The sequence below is a fragment of the Orbicella franksi genome, chromosome 11 (assembly GCF_964199315.1).
Source record: "Orbicella franksi chromosome 11, jaOrbFran1.1, whole genome shotgun sequence".
NCBI classification, from domain to species: domain Eukaryota; kingdom Metazoa; phylum Cnidaria; class Anthozoa; order Scleractinia; family Merulinidae; genus Orbicella; species Orbicella franksi.
In genome coordinates, this window is record NC_138155.1 from 22,345,239 (window position 1) to 22,358,829 (window position 13,591).

General features: G+C 40.0%; 1 protein-coding gene across 1 annotated transcript; it reads left to right on the forward strand.

Annotated features, from left to right (window-relative positions):
* Nucleotides 1–49: 49 nt before the first annotated feature.
* LOC145460183 (TBC1 domain family member 30-like) lies at nt 50–13,552 on the forward strand. The gene is made up of 9 exons (XM_081444923.1): nt 50–560; nt 981–1,145; nt 4,038–4,099; nt 6,069–6,134; nt 7,253–7,372; nt 8,625–8,810; nt 9,391–9,734; nt 10,418–10,523; nt 11,561–13,552. The coding sequence occupies exons 1-9, from the start codon at nt 137–139 to the stop codon at nt 13,004–13,006; spliced, it is 2,919 nt and encodes a 972-aa protein (XP_081301049.1). The 5' UTR covers nt 50–136; the 3' UTR covers nt 13,007–13,552.
* The last annotated feature ends 39 nt before the right edge of the window (nt 13,553–13,591 follow it).

The window sequence follows — 13,591 nt, forward strand, 5'->3', positions numbered from 1 at the left end:
TTGCAGATAATTTGCAATCATTTTTTCTCGTAACTTTTAGCTCGGGAGGTGCATTTAGAGGACATTAAAACACTTGGAGTTGTTTTGTAAACAAACGCACGACTGTTATGTTTGAGCGCGCCGCAATGAATTTCAAATGAGCCGAGCTAGCTGTTGTCAGCGGATCACAAACATGGCGGATCAAGAGGACGATGACTCCGAGTTTGAACGGCAAGGAAGTTTGGAACGGGAGAGTGTAAGCACTGAAAGTAGTTACGACGAAAGCCCGTTAAGTCCGAGAAGTGAAGACTCGGACTGGGGTTTCGGTGCGAATAAAAATGCCGGTTTAGCGCACGTCTTCGACCCTGAGAAACAACGTAACGAGTTGATTAATGCCGAGAAAAAAGCTTCCATCGTTGACTGCCTTTTGTTTGAAATTTACGACCAGTATCACAGCAGAGACTCTGTGGACAGTGATAATGTTACCGAGTGTTCTACCACATCGGGAAGCTTCTACGGTGGCTCTTTCGACCTTGAGGAACGCGGAGAAAGTTGGACAAGAAATGAACTCTTAGGCAAAGGTTAGCACACGCGCAGCGGAACGAAGTTCTTACTGTAAGCCTGTAAGCTTAAATTCAGTAGAATTAGCAACAAATGCACAAAGGTCGAATACTTATTCTCGGTTATTGGTCATCTTCTTGCTGTGTGAGACCAAAATTAATAAGTCAAGCGAATGTTTTCATTTTGCAAAATGTACGCGGAAAGTTACAATTGATCATGATTTTCTTCCAGCAAAATGGCGCGCGTAGTTTTAGTAGTATAATAAGGTTATATACTAGTTCAAAGTTATTTTAGGGGTGATAACCTCAAAAGCAGAGCGTATTTTCTAAAACCTTTTTTACTCTTGTATATTTTCCAAAAACAGTCAGCATTAGTACAGGTGATGTTTTTCAATTTGGTTATTTATTGAACTCGTGTGTTCTGTTCATGATCACACACAGATACAGATGAGCTGAGAGTCATTGCGAAAGAGATGCGAACGAGAATATCCATGTTGTCGACAAAATTAGTCAAACAGCTGAAGAGAAGGGACAAACACGCTTACAAACTGCAAAGAAACTTCGATGTTTTAACGGCGATTCTCCAAGCGGTTTCGCTGAAAAGACGTAAGTACTAATAAAAATAGAATCTCGACTCCCACACACGAATCACGTCACATTGGGAAATTTTAATTTCTTCGATTTCTTTAATAAGCTAACTTGTTTGTGCTAGTTTCAAATCAAAATCCCTATGAAATAGAAACCATTGGAAATCATAGAATTCCAAGGGACGGGATCTCTCTGTGGTAAATTAATTAATTTCAACCCAATTTTTCAGCTCAGACCTCAATACTATTAACAATGATTTCTATATGTAACCTTACGACAAAGGTCGCTGTTTGCTTCTAATAGCCGAGGCTGGGATTAAATTAGAATCACTTTCATTGCAGCCGGGGGAGTTCTTTTTGTAAAGATTTAAAATTTAAAAAGTATTTTTAAACACCTTACAACAGCGTGGTACCTCTAAACAACTCAGCATTTATTTTCCAGTACGTACATCTGTGTAGATTCGAGCTCCAAATCGATCGTTGAATCGTTCGAAAATCTATTGTAATGCAAATTGCTTGACACGTCTTAATTTTGTCTGCAACATGCAAAGTTATTCTGTGATCAATCACTTTTAGCTTCTGTAAACGGTCTAGTTGACAAGCCTTGAAATTTTACAAGTTTTGTATGTGACAATTGTCAAATGGGAGTAAACCTTTCGCATTGTCATATTGTTCCTGCTGAGTATGTTTTAAGTGGGTCATTTTGTCCAAAACTGTTGCCCTGTGAGGTGTGAAGATTAATTGTAAATATTTCAATTATGGACACAGTCCTGATGTAACCAAGAAACAGTGTCTTTAATGTCACACAGTTTTCACTGTAAATGCTCCAAATTGGCAACATCCTTTGTTCTGAAGAAACTGAGAGATAGATTTGTTAATGTAAATGCAAATTTTACGTATTGCAAGTGACAACCTAATTAAGATGGATTGCTAATCAACGTGCAGACATTTTTGACAGGCCAGTCTTTTCCTTACAAGCTGTCAGATGCAGGATGTAATGCATACAGAAGCAACTTTTTTATACACACTTTTGTGTTTGAAACCAACGGCTTGTGGGATTGTGTTTAAATTTCAAAACAGTTTCATGGGCGATCTTAGTTGAGCAATTGAGGGGGTGCATGGAAAAAGACCCTACAGCTGTATAATTATGTAAGTGACCTCTGATAGACTGCAATGTTCTCCCAGCAAATTGCTTTTCATTTCTTGCTATGAAAAAAGGAGAATTTGACATGAGATCAAGAGTCACTTAGAGCTTTTTCGCACGCACCCCTTCAACTTGTAAAAGAAAGTTGCTGTTGTGAACGTCATTTATCTTTGGAAGGCAAGTCATCTAGATTTTAATGATCTTTTTTAGAAATTTTTATTAATTCTAAATATGTACTAGTTTTACCTAACTTTTTGTACTTGTGTATTGATGAAGGGCGCCGTACTTTCACAATGTAGTTCAGGGGTATTTCTGTCTATCAAAACATTCCTGATCTTACCAAGGAACTGTTTGCTCCAAATTGGCAACATATGTTGTTATTACAAAACTGATATGTAGATTGGTTAAATGTGAAATGCAAATTTTACATGTTGCAAGTGACAACCATATGAATTAAGACAAGATGGATTGCTACATGTAATCAAGGTGGAGACAATCTTTTCCATACGATATGTCGCAATGCATGATGTACATGTAACGCACTTAAAGAAGCAACCTTTTTTATACACACTTTTGTGTTTTGAGCCAGAGGCTTTTAGGATTTTGTTAATAAATACATTCATGTACTTTAAAAATTAAAAAAGGGTTTGGAACCCTATCTATGAGGACTCTTGTTTGAGCATTTTGTAAAAGGAAGTTGCTGATTTTAATGCCCTTTGTCTTTTGATGCTACATCAAGTAAATTCAAATGATTTTCAATTACTATTGTTTTCCAGATATAATTGAAGGGTTTTGTGCAAAAGGGCATATGTGTCATTTTGGGCTGATTTGTATTTTTTGCAGGATCGAGCTAATTTTTGGCAGACTGACTTGTTTTGACATGAAAAGCATTGTTGCGTAATTGTTTTTGTTGATTTGCGCTTTGTTTTCGAGAAATAACGTGTTACGACAAAACAAACTCGCATCTGGCCAGTTCGGCGCCTTATTCGCTTGCGCTAACGAAGCAACAGTCAGAGAATTGCGTAATTATATGAATTATAAAACTAGCCGCAAATACCAAGCTTCGATGACTTCATCGTTTAGCAAAACAAAGGTTTCTTTTGTTTTTCGCTCAACAAAAGATCTCCAAAAGATACCCTTGGAAAACTGTAATGGTGAAAAAACATATTTTACTAAACAAAACATTTAGTACTTGCGAATTGAACACCTCACTTACATAATCTGGTTCAGGCTTATACTTCAGTGTTACCATATTACTTCTCCTTGGCCATTACTGTAAAGTGCCGATAATAAGCACTGCACTTATGCAATGTTGTAAAATATTTTACAGTAAGGACACTCAAACCATGACTACTTGACATTATTTTGTACATTTTCTTGACAATTAGAATAGAAGGCTCTTCATATAATGTATGGTGTTTGCATTTTTTAAGTGCAAAAACACCTAATACTCTTGTTAAAAGGAAGAGCCCACATTCTATGGTCACGAGAAAATGTACAATAAAATAGCAAGTGTTCAGTTTGAGTGTCCAGGCTGTAGTTGGGTTTGTAACTGGGGGAATTTACATGTATTTCCGAGGGAGGAGGCTTATGAATGACATAAAGATTAAACATTCATGTGCGATGTATTCTCAATAAGCTTTAGGTTATACAGTGTATATGGTACTTGTTTAAATTCATGACTGATTGATTGATTGATTCTCATAATAGATTGTCACTGGTTTTATTGGCAGTGGATTAAAATACATTGTTTCTCATTTCTTTTAGGAGTGGATACAAAAATCAGATTTTCCTTCATCCCTCAAAGTGGAAAGAAGGCCTTTAAACAGGTAAGATGGCTTTTTCGATTGGTTGTTCAATAACATGCCTGATCACTTGTTGCATTGTTTTTGTGACTCACCCTTCGTAGCTCTTTTTATTCAGACATGGTTGCCTCAAACTGTCACTCAGATTTCAAAGCAGTTCATTTCCTTTTAAATTAACTTATGATGTTATCTTTACTTGTGAATCTTTAAAGACATTTGCACGTATAGGCCACTGTCTACCAGTGGCCTACATGTACAATGTACCTTGAGTTCATTATCTTAGTTTCCTTCATACTGTTCCTTCAGGAATGAAGGTAGGCTTGATTTCTGCTGCTCTCTCAAGTCAGGAAACATTCCTTCCTGAGAAGAGACAGCTGGACACATGAGCAACCAAGCATGTCTGTGATGTAATTTTATAATTTAATGCAGCACTTATGGCCACCAGAAATGTAATCTTACATGTACAACAGTTGATCATAGACAGGCCCACATCACCCCTGTGGCTTGTAACATTTTCCGATTTGCCATGCTCTTTTAAATTTAGTCTTCCAACCTCATGTTGTTTCATATTATTGCCGCAGAAGGGTATTATACGCTGTGTTCTAAGGTAGAGTTACAAGTTGAACAGAGCCATTCAACTGTGGTGTAGCAAATTTCACAAATGTATTGTCGCAGTTTGATTGGTTCATACTTATGATCAATTTGTGAATTTGACATCACTAGTTAGCATTTTTCGTTTTGTTATTATGTAAAACAAATAGATTCCATGTTGCTTTGTGTCTGTTCAGTAATTGTTTGAATGTTGCTAACACACAAATCTTGAATATCACACAATTTCATGGCTACGTTGAGAAGGAATAATCTTATGCAACCTGCCCGACTCGTGCAGGCACATTTCTGATTGGTGTAAATTAACAATTTCAGGCTCACGCATCTGCATGTAGCTCTGTACCTTCAGGGAAGGAGCGTGGGCTTCTTTTCCAAACAGTGGCTGGTAATCAAGCCTAAAATAATTATAGGGTCAAAACATACTTTAGGGGTTTTACATGGTGTACACTACTTAGTTAATATTCCTTTCTGGAGTCTAAGCCACTGTGAGTTTGGTTTGTTTGGTCAGGGACTTTTACCAATCAGCAGCAGCCCTTGCAAAGTATTTTGTGCAGAGGAACCCTGCTTGATGGACACCTTGTTGTGCACAGTTTTGTTTGTCCCAACAAAAAGCTTGCTCGTATTCTCTCTTACTTTAGCCGGCTTAATGTGGACAATGGTTAATACGGACAACAGACACTTAAATGTGAACTGAAAGAAATCCTCCCATACAAAGTTGACCTTGTTCTATGGACAACAGTTATCTTGTGCCTTTGTACATACTGTACATGTACATAAAGTATATGTCAAGATTGAGTGCACCATCAGAAAATGAAAGCTTTCCACAGGTTACTTAATACATTTCATTACTAAATACATAAAGTAGCATGACAGCATGAATGTCCCATCTTTCTTTTGGTGTTTTGATCCCTTGAAACCTCGAGTATGAGGCATTTGATTACTGTATTGATTGTTGGGCTTCTTCGGCTCTTCGGTTGCATTTTAAGATCCAAAAATTTGTTCTGTTTCTTTTAATATTGTAAATTTTGTATGTTTTAGTCCAGTGTCTATGTTTCAATAAAACATGTGTCTGTGGCATTTATTCTGACAGCCCATATAATACAGACACTTGAGCATATCTCCTTGGTGTTTGTTTAACTGGGTGTACTGTAGTAGGGGCTGAAAGGGAGGGAGGGAGCATGAACTTGTGAATTAATTTTTTTTGTCTTTGAAAGAATTATCTTTGGTAGCAAATGGTTTTATTTAACAGTTAATAAGTTAAAATTATTTTTATTTTAAAAAAATATCCCTCTACTCCTTATTGAATTATCTCTCTCCTCTCACATTTGACATTGTTTCTTCACATACAGTCATTGTTAAACTAAGTGTTTATTATTCTTCTTAGTGGCTTGCTGCTTTCAAAGCCATTGCTAGGCTAAAGGAAGGTGTACCATCACAGTGGAGAAGAAGAGTAAGTTCATTATTTATTTTCTGTTCATACACGTACTGAACTGGTGTGTGACACAGACACAAAAAAACTGGGGACTGAACTTGGGTGTGACACACAAAAACTGGGGATATTTCGTATAACTCAAGGTAATTAGAATTTAATGGAACCTAGCCCTCATTCTTGTGGGAGACACAGTGACTTGCAGTGCATAAGATTCTGGAACAAGGTTCAAGGGCTGGCCATGTTCATGGTGTTGTGCTCTAATAGACAAGATGCTTAACTCTTACAGTACCTCTCACCACCCAGAAGAACTGGCAAACAATTCTGGTACACCAGTGTGACAAAATTCTGGCCAGGGAATAGCGGACAATTGACTAATACCCCTAGTTGCTGCGTCGCTGCATGCTACAGTACTTACAGTACATGACCTTGATAAGCCCCTGCTGTGTTGGCCAATTCCTAATACCTCCGTGTTCTTAAACTGCTTAACTTTAATTTGTTATAAAAATGATTAACTAAAGAGAACTTAATCCTCAATTTATCACTTTTTCAGGATTTAAACCTGCAGCTAATAGCTTTGATGTTTATTGATAGTTGATGAAGGTTTTTTTAATGTCACCTTCATTTTCCAAGGCTTAATAGCCTAAAAGGGATATTTTTCAATACCGGTATTTATCGTTAGATCATTAGAACAGTTTTGAATTGAGTGCCATAAAACCAAAACCAAAACCAAAATACTCAATCACTCTAGCCAATCACAAAGGACACAGACAATCCAATGAACCAATCAAAAAATGAAGCAATAAGATGTACATAAAGCCGTATGCAAAGGTTGGGAAAACCAGTGTAAACGTTTGATTGGATCAAAAAGGGGCACAAATTTTTTAAGCCAATTGTTTAGCATAGAGATGCAAAATTTATTACTTTTCGACACTCAAATGTATTATTAGAGCAGTTTTCAATTGAGTGTCGTAAAACCAAAACCAAACCAATTACTTACCAATTAGACTACTCAGCCAATCTCAAACCATAGTAAAACCAAAACCAAAACCAAAGTAATTGTCTAATTACTTTCAACACTCAAATGAAAACCGCTCTAACTACAGCACATGTAATAACTTTCAACCAATTCCTTTCAGCTGTGGTTATGTCTGGCTGAGAGCAAGATAAAGGATTTGGACTGGGAGAAAACAGCCAAGTTTTGTTTTAATGAGAAGAGTAACCCAGATGATGATGAGCTGGGATCACAGATAGTCAAGGTGAGGAATATCAGATGAAACACTCATATGTACATGTGTCGTCAAAGTCAAAATACAGTGGAGGAGGACAACAGAAGTCAGAACCTTTTTTCGTCCTTACCTTGAGATACTGCTCCTGCATAATGCTTTTCAAGTCAATCAGTCTCTCAGCAAATTTCTGTTTTAAGTTATGTGTTTTGTAAGTATTTGTGTACAGTTTTTGATAGTCCAGGCAACATCAAAAGTTATAAATTTGCCTGCCCAAAGTGCCATTCCTGTATGTAGTCAGTGTGAAAAGAAAGTCCCGTGTAATGGCCTGGGGTTAGTGAATTTCTCAGTCATGCAAGTGAATTCATGTTCTTTGCTTGCCCGATGGGCAAGTAAAGTTTCTTGGGAAAAGTTTTGAAGGAATTCAAATTACCGGTACAGAAATACTGTGAGAGATGAAATTTTTGAGGGGCTAGTTAGAATAATGTTTGAGCTAGTACATCATGGTAAGAGCTTGCCTGAATGACCTGCCCAGAAATTGGTTTTCTTTGCACCCTGGTAGGGCAGCGTGTGTCTGTCAGTTATTTGTTTTAACATCATGTGTATTGATCATGGACACACAGCATCCTTGCAACCATTACCTGCATGTAAATGCTATTTTAAGGTATTCATCAGCGGGACAAAGGCTGTGGGAGAAGTTGGAAGTATACCTCTTCTTGTAGGCTTATAATTCTGTGTCATCTGTCATAGTGTACATTTGGCTACTGTGATTGTTTCGAGTCTAGGGCCATTGTGTCTGTTGTTTGGTCTTTTGTTCTCTCAAAGGGTATGGAGCCATTCATGTGAGACCTAGTGAGAGCTCCTACTCAACCCAGAGAAGTCTGGTGTGACATGTATAATCTCTTCCCAGGGGTTGCCAGTCCCTTGGGTTGCATGAGTCTTTCTTTTGTTGGGCTTGGTACATGCACCTCTGAAGGTGCAGTGCCCTCAAGGGTAGCGCACTCACCTCTGGATCAAGCAGTCCAGGTTCGAGTCCTGACCAGGGATGTTTTAGGCAAGGCGCTCTACTCTCACAGTGCCTTTCTCCATCCAGGTGTATAAATGGATACCAGCAAATTTAATGCTGGTTGTAATGCTACGATGGACTAGCATCCCATCCTCGAGGGAGTCGAAATGCTCCAAAAACCAGAGATAAGCCCTGGCCTGACGGGCCACTTGGCTCATATGCAGACTTTGTCTTTGTTACTTTTCTCATGCATTGCAATTAAACCTTTGACTTTTGTAGGATCTCCATCGCACCGGCTGTAGCTGGTTTTGTGGTCAGGACACTCCAGAAGAGAGAGCCTCCCTGAAGCGAGTTCTGTTAGCCTATGCCAGGCGTAACAAGGCTGTGGGTTACTGTCAAGGGTTCAATGTCATTGCAGCGTTGATTCTTCAAGTCATGGAAAGAAACGAGGAAGATGCACTGAAGGTAAGTTTGCCTATAAAATCTCCTTACTAGTCTCCATACATCTTCATCAGTACTATTTGGGAGAATTTAATGCAGAATACGCAATGGCCTATTAATGTTTAGTGCACCAGTTGAACTCTGGATTGAGCAGTCCAGGTTCGAGCCCAGGCCAGGGTCATTGCTCTGTATTCTTGGGCAAGACACTTTACTCTCACAGTGCCTTTCTCCATGCAGGTGACTATAAATGGGTACTGGGGAATCTAATGCTGGGGGTGACCCTGCAATGGACGAGCATCCTATTCAAGGGAGAGGTTTTAAGAGTATTTAAAAATACTCTTAGTTGCTTCCTGTTACAGAAACCGGAGATAAGCACTAACCCGATGGGTCACTGTGCTTGAATGCAGACTTTATCATTACCTAATGGTCCATACTGGTTCTAGTCATCAAATAAGACCACTCTTGTCTCCAACAGGAATTTTTGTAGTTGAGTGCAAGTGCCATCGCTAGGATGAATCATTACTGTAAGCTGTGATAAATGTTAAGGCTATGTGACTGGTCAAGATTAAGACTTACACAATCTAGCATATGCTTTCTTCTTTAGGTCATGGTTTACGTCATTGATCACGTGCTACCCACCAACTATTTTGCAAACAATCTGCGCGCGTTGTCTGTCGACATGGCGGTGCTCCGTGACTTGATGCGAGCGAAGCTGGAGAGGCTTTCCAAGCACCTAGACAGCTTACAAGCGCAAGCTTTGTCACAGAATGGTTCAAACGCCATGTATGAACCGCCCTTGATCAACGTGTTCACCATGCAGTGGTTTCTAACACTGTTTGCGACATGTCTGCCCGAGGAGACTGTGCTTCGCGTGTGGGATTCTATTTTGTTGGAAGGCTCTGAGGTGCTTCTAAGAGCTGCTGTTGCTATCTGGGGTAAACTGGGAGAGTAAGTGTCAAACCATGCTTTGTTAGTCAGTGAGTGAGTGAGTGAGTGAGTCAGTCAGTCAGTCAGTCAGTCATTCAGCGAGTCAGTCAGTGAGTCAGTCAGTGAGTCAGTGAGTCAGTGAGTCAGTGAGTCAGTGAGTCAGTGAGTCAGTCGGTCGGTCAGTCTGTCAGTCAGCGAGTCGGACAATCATTCAGACAGTCAGTCAGTCAGTCAGTGAGATAGTCAGTCAGTCAGTCAGTCAGTCAGTCAATCAGTCAGTCAGTCGGTCAGTCAGTCAGTCAAACTACTTTCGAAAACTTTACAGTTCATATAACGTACATATTATCAGATAGCTTTTTCCCTGAGATTTGGACAGGTAGAGGCTATTTTCAGGAGATAGACTTGTTTGCATTGTTGTTAGCGAAAAAAAAAAGAAGAGAAAGTTCGCCTTAAATCGTCACGCGATCTTAAATAGGTTGTTACCAATGGAGCTGTTCAAATCTGTCTTTTCTGTCGTGTAGAGTTGATTCCAGAAACTCTTCTTTTTTCTCTGATATACTAGAAACCCTTAAAGACACAAGTAAAAGTAACCGTGCACGAACGCGCCATAAAACATCTGTTTTGAGCTTGCGTGCCTATCAGTGAACCATAAGTGCTAATATTAAACCATCTTTAAATTAAGAGGCTCGCTATCTCTCCCACAGGCGCCTCGAGGACGTGGAGACTTCAGACGACTTTTACAGCACAATGGGTTTACTTATACAAGACGTTTTGACTGGAAATGTCATAGATTGTCAAACATTAATGCAGGTAACGTGAGTCATGAAAATTTCCATGAAAGCGTCATTTTTGTTTGTCCAGGTTTTGGCTTGTCAGCTTTTTTTTTGTTTACTTAAGTTTTAAACGTATTGAGAATTCGTTACTTTCATGTTGATGCAATCAGTAACCCATAATATTTAATATATGAGCCTGTGATCAAAAATAGCATTTTAGTTGTCCAGAATCGGCAATTTTCTAAAATTGTTCACGCACTCGGTCAGTAACGAACGTTTACGGAAGATTCGATTGGTACTAGAGCTTGGTTCGGAAAGTGCTCGTTCACATTCGTCAGGCATTCGGATTTAAACAAAGAACCTTTGCGGAAGAGCTTTGCGGAAGAGCTTTGCGGAAGAGCTTTGCGGAAAACGATCGGTCTTCAGTTTTCGTGACTTTCAGCCTGCATTCACAGTAAAAGTAGAGGTCTTGGCAAAAAGTTTAATTTTTTTCCTGTTGTCTACTTAACCGAGTGGTTATTTGGAAGGTTTGCTGAATCAAGTAGTCTTGACCGACAAGATTTACTGTGCAGCACAATGACTTCTCGAGCCGTGTGCATTTTGTTACATTTCCTAGCCGTCTTTTGCAAAACAAACTGAAATAACTGAATTATTAATTTGTACCCCTCAGTTTTTTTTCTTTTGATGTATTTTCTCGAGAACGTCAACCGTGGCTGTTGAATTTTCCTTGTTCCACTGAATTTCAACGCTTATGTTTTTTAATTCTACCAAAGCACAGCTGTGACGCCGTGAAGACACAAGCCAAATTTATCTACATACATGTAATTGCGAAATACTTCATTTTGTGGAGTTTGAATCTATTGTTTTTTACCCTCGGGGTCTGGACTGTGGTTACTTAAATCCTCGCCTCTCCTGAATATTTACACTGAGAGGACTGATAATACGTTTTTGGTAGACTTTACTTTCGGAAATTACTGTGGGTGTGTTCTGTTAAACAGGGACCAAAAACACTAACGAGTATTGAGCGGGGTTTGACTATGCTGCAATTGAAGTAAACTTACCTTGTGTTTGTAGGAGGTGTACGCTCTGGCGCCGTTTCCTTTACCAGGCTTAGCAGAGCTTCGAGAACAGTACACTTATAACATCAATCCGTTTTCGGATGCTTCCGGCGATAGGAACCCGCGATCAGCACTGGGGCGCGGTTCAAGTGACGAAGAAGAGGACGTTGACGACCTGGAAGGAGTCGGTTGTCTAGGGGCTTTGTTACCATTCTCGGAATTTGCCCCTGGCAACGGGATCAAGGCCTTAGGTCCTGGCGATACGGATGTGAATGACATAGCAGCTGCTAGCCCTGGTGTGTTTGCTACTGACGGATATTCGCCGCTACCTTACACTACAAAGCAGTTCGGGTCTAGAGGAAGTCGAGTTCACGAAGAGATGTCTTATTTGCAGAAGCAGTATGCCAGGATGCGGCAAATGCAACAGAATGCTGTAGTAGTGTTTTCTGAGGCTACAGTGCAAAATATACAGGAATCCGAAAAACGAAAGAGCATCCCTGCCGCTATAAACCATCTGCTTGTCTCGGCCACTAAGAAGAAGATTAAAACTGCTAGAGGTCATTTTGGGGTTAAGAAAGGAAACGAAACGAAAACCAGCGAAAGGCTGAGTGTTGATGATGCGACGGTTAATCACAAAGGTGAGGCGAAGCTTGAAGTGAAACCGAATGCTTACGAGAAGGAAAGCATGCAGCATTTGAACGAGTTGTTCAAAGGAGATCAGAAAGAACGAAAAGAGGTCAGACAGATCACAGAGGAGGAACACCCTACAAAGACTGCTAGTAAAGATGTCGAAACTGCTAGTAAAGAAGTAGAAACTGCAAGTAAGGAAGTCGAAACTAAAAGGACAAAGGAGAAGTTTTCAAGTGAAAAGCAAAACGAAGAGAAGAAAGATCGAGTTGTGGATGAAAAACCAGCTAAAAAGGACAAGAAAGTCGCGCCGTTAAACACGCGTAAAATCCAACATGTCGGATTGAACGGCGAAGTATCATCGTTAGAAACTGGAAAATCCAAGAAAAATCCGTCTGTAGTATTCGGATTCAATTCTGGTCGTAAACCGCCTAAAGTTACGGTTGTGGAATCCTCATCATTGAAAGTGACCGCCGCGAACAATGAAACACCTCTTAGACCTGTGAAGGTCGTGGACAGAAAGAGCGCTTCTGTTCTCGATACGGGTGCGGGTACCTTCAGTGGTACCGGACGGGTGTTTACCCGCTCGAATCACGGGTCGAGTAACTCTAACAACAGTTCGTGGCTAATGGAGGAAGACAAGAGATGTAAATATCCCGATAACTTCAGACCTTTTCCTCAGCGAAACAAGCAACCGAGCAGAAGCCGGATTCTTTACGGTCACTTGTCGGACAAAGGTGCGAAGCGAATGGACGCATTTCAGGGCAGAAAGGAAACTCGACAAGGTTTTAACGGAGTTGCTGTCAATGGGACAACAGATAGCAAACGAAGTTAGCCTTAACATTACTTTTGCTCACTTTTGAATGAAATCACGAAATTGTTATCAAAGAACGTAACTCAAAAAATGATCTCTCGCACAGTCGAAGGAGCGAACATTCGGAGTTTCCGTAATGCTTCCGTTCGGAGAACGAGCGAGAATCGGAAACTCTTCGAGTCCGATGATTCGCTACACGTGACGTGACTTTCGGACCGCCCGTGCTACTTCCGATTTGACAACTAGAATCGTTAACTCTTCGGCTGGGACAATTTACAAAAAACGGCATGAGATGTAACCTGATCCTCGTAGGAAAAGATGGCGCCCGCACATTTTACTACAATACCATGCGAGCATCACCAGGAAAGCCATATTTTTGCGATATTTCTCGCCGTGCTAACGACACTGTGTATGTTAGGTTTGAAGATTTTGGAACTTTTCTGTACGTTTTTATGGGTGTTGTTTAAGTTTTCGAGCGCTAGGTATTTTTGGTAAATGAACCAGTCGCCATCCTTTTTCCTACCAAGGATTAGAAGCGATAATTTTTATTAAAGTAGTGTTCGGTTACTATGTTGTCCGTAAATGGCACTCGTTCCGGAGACTGTG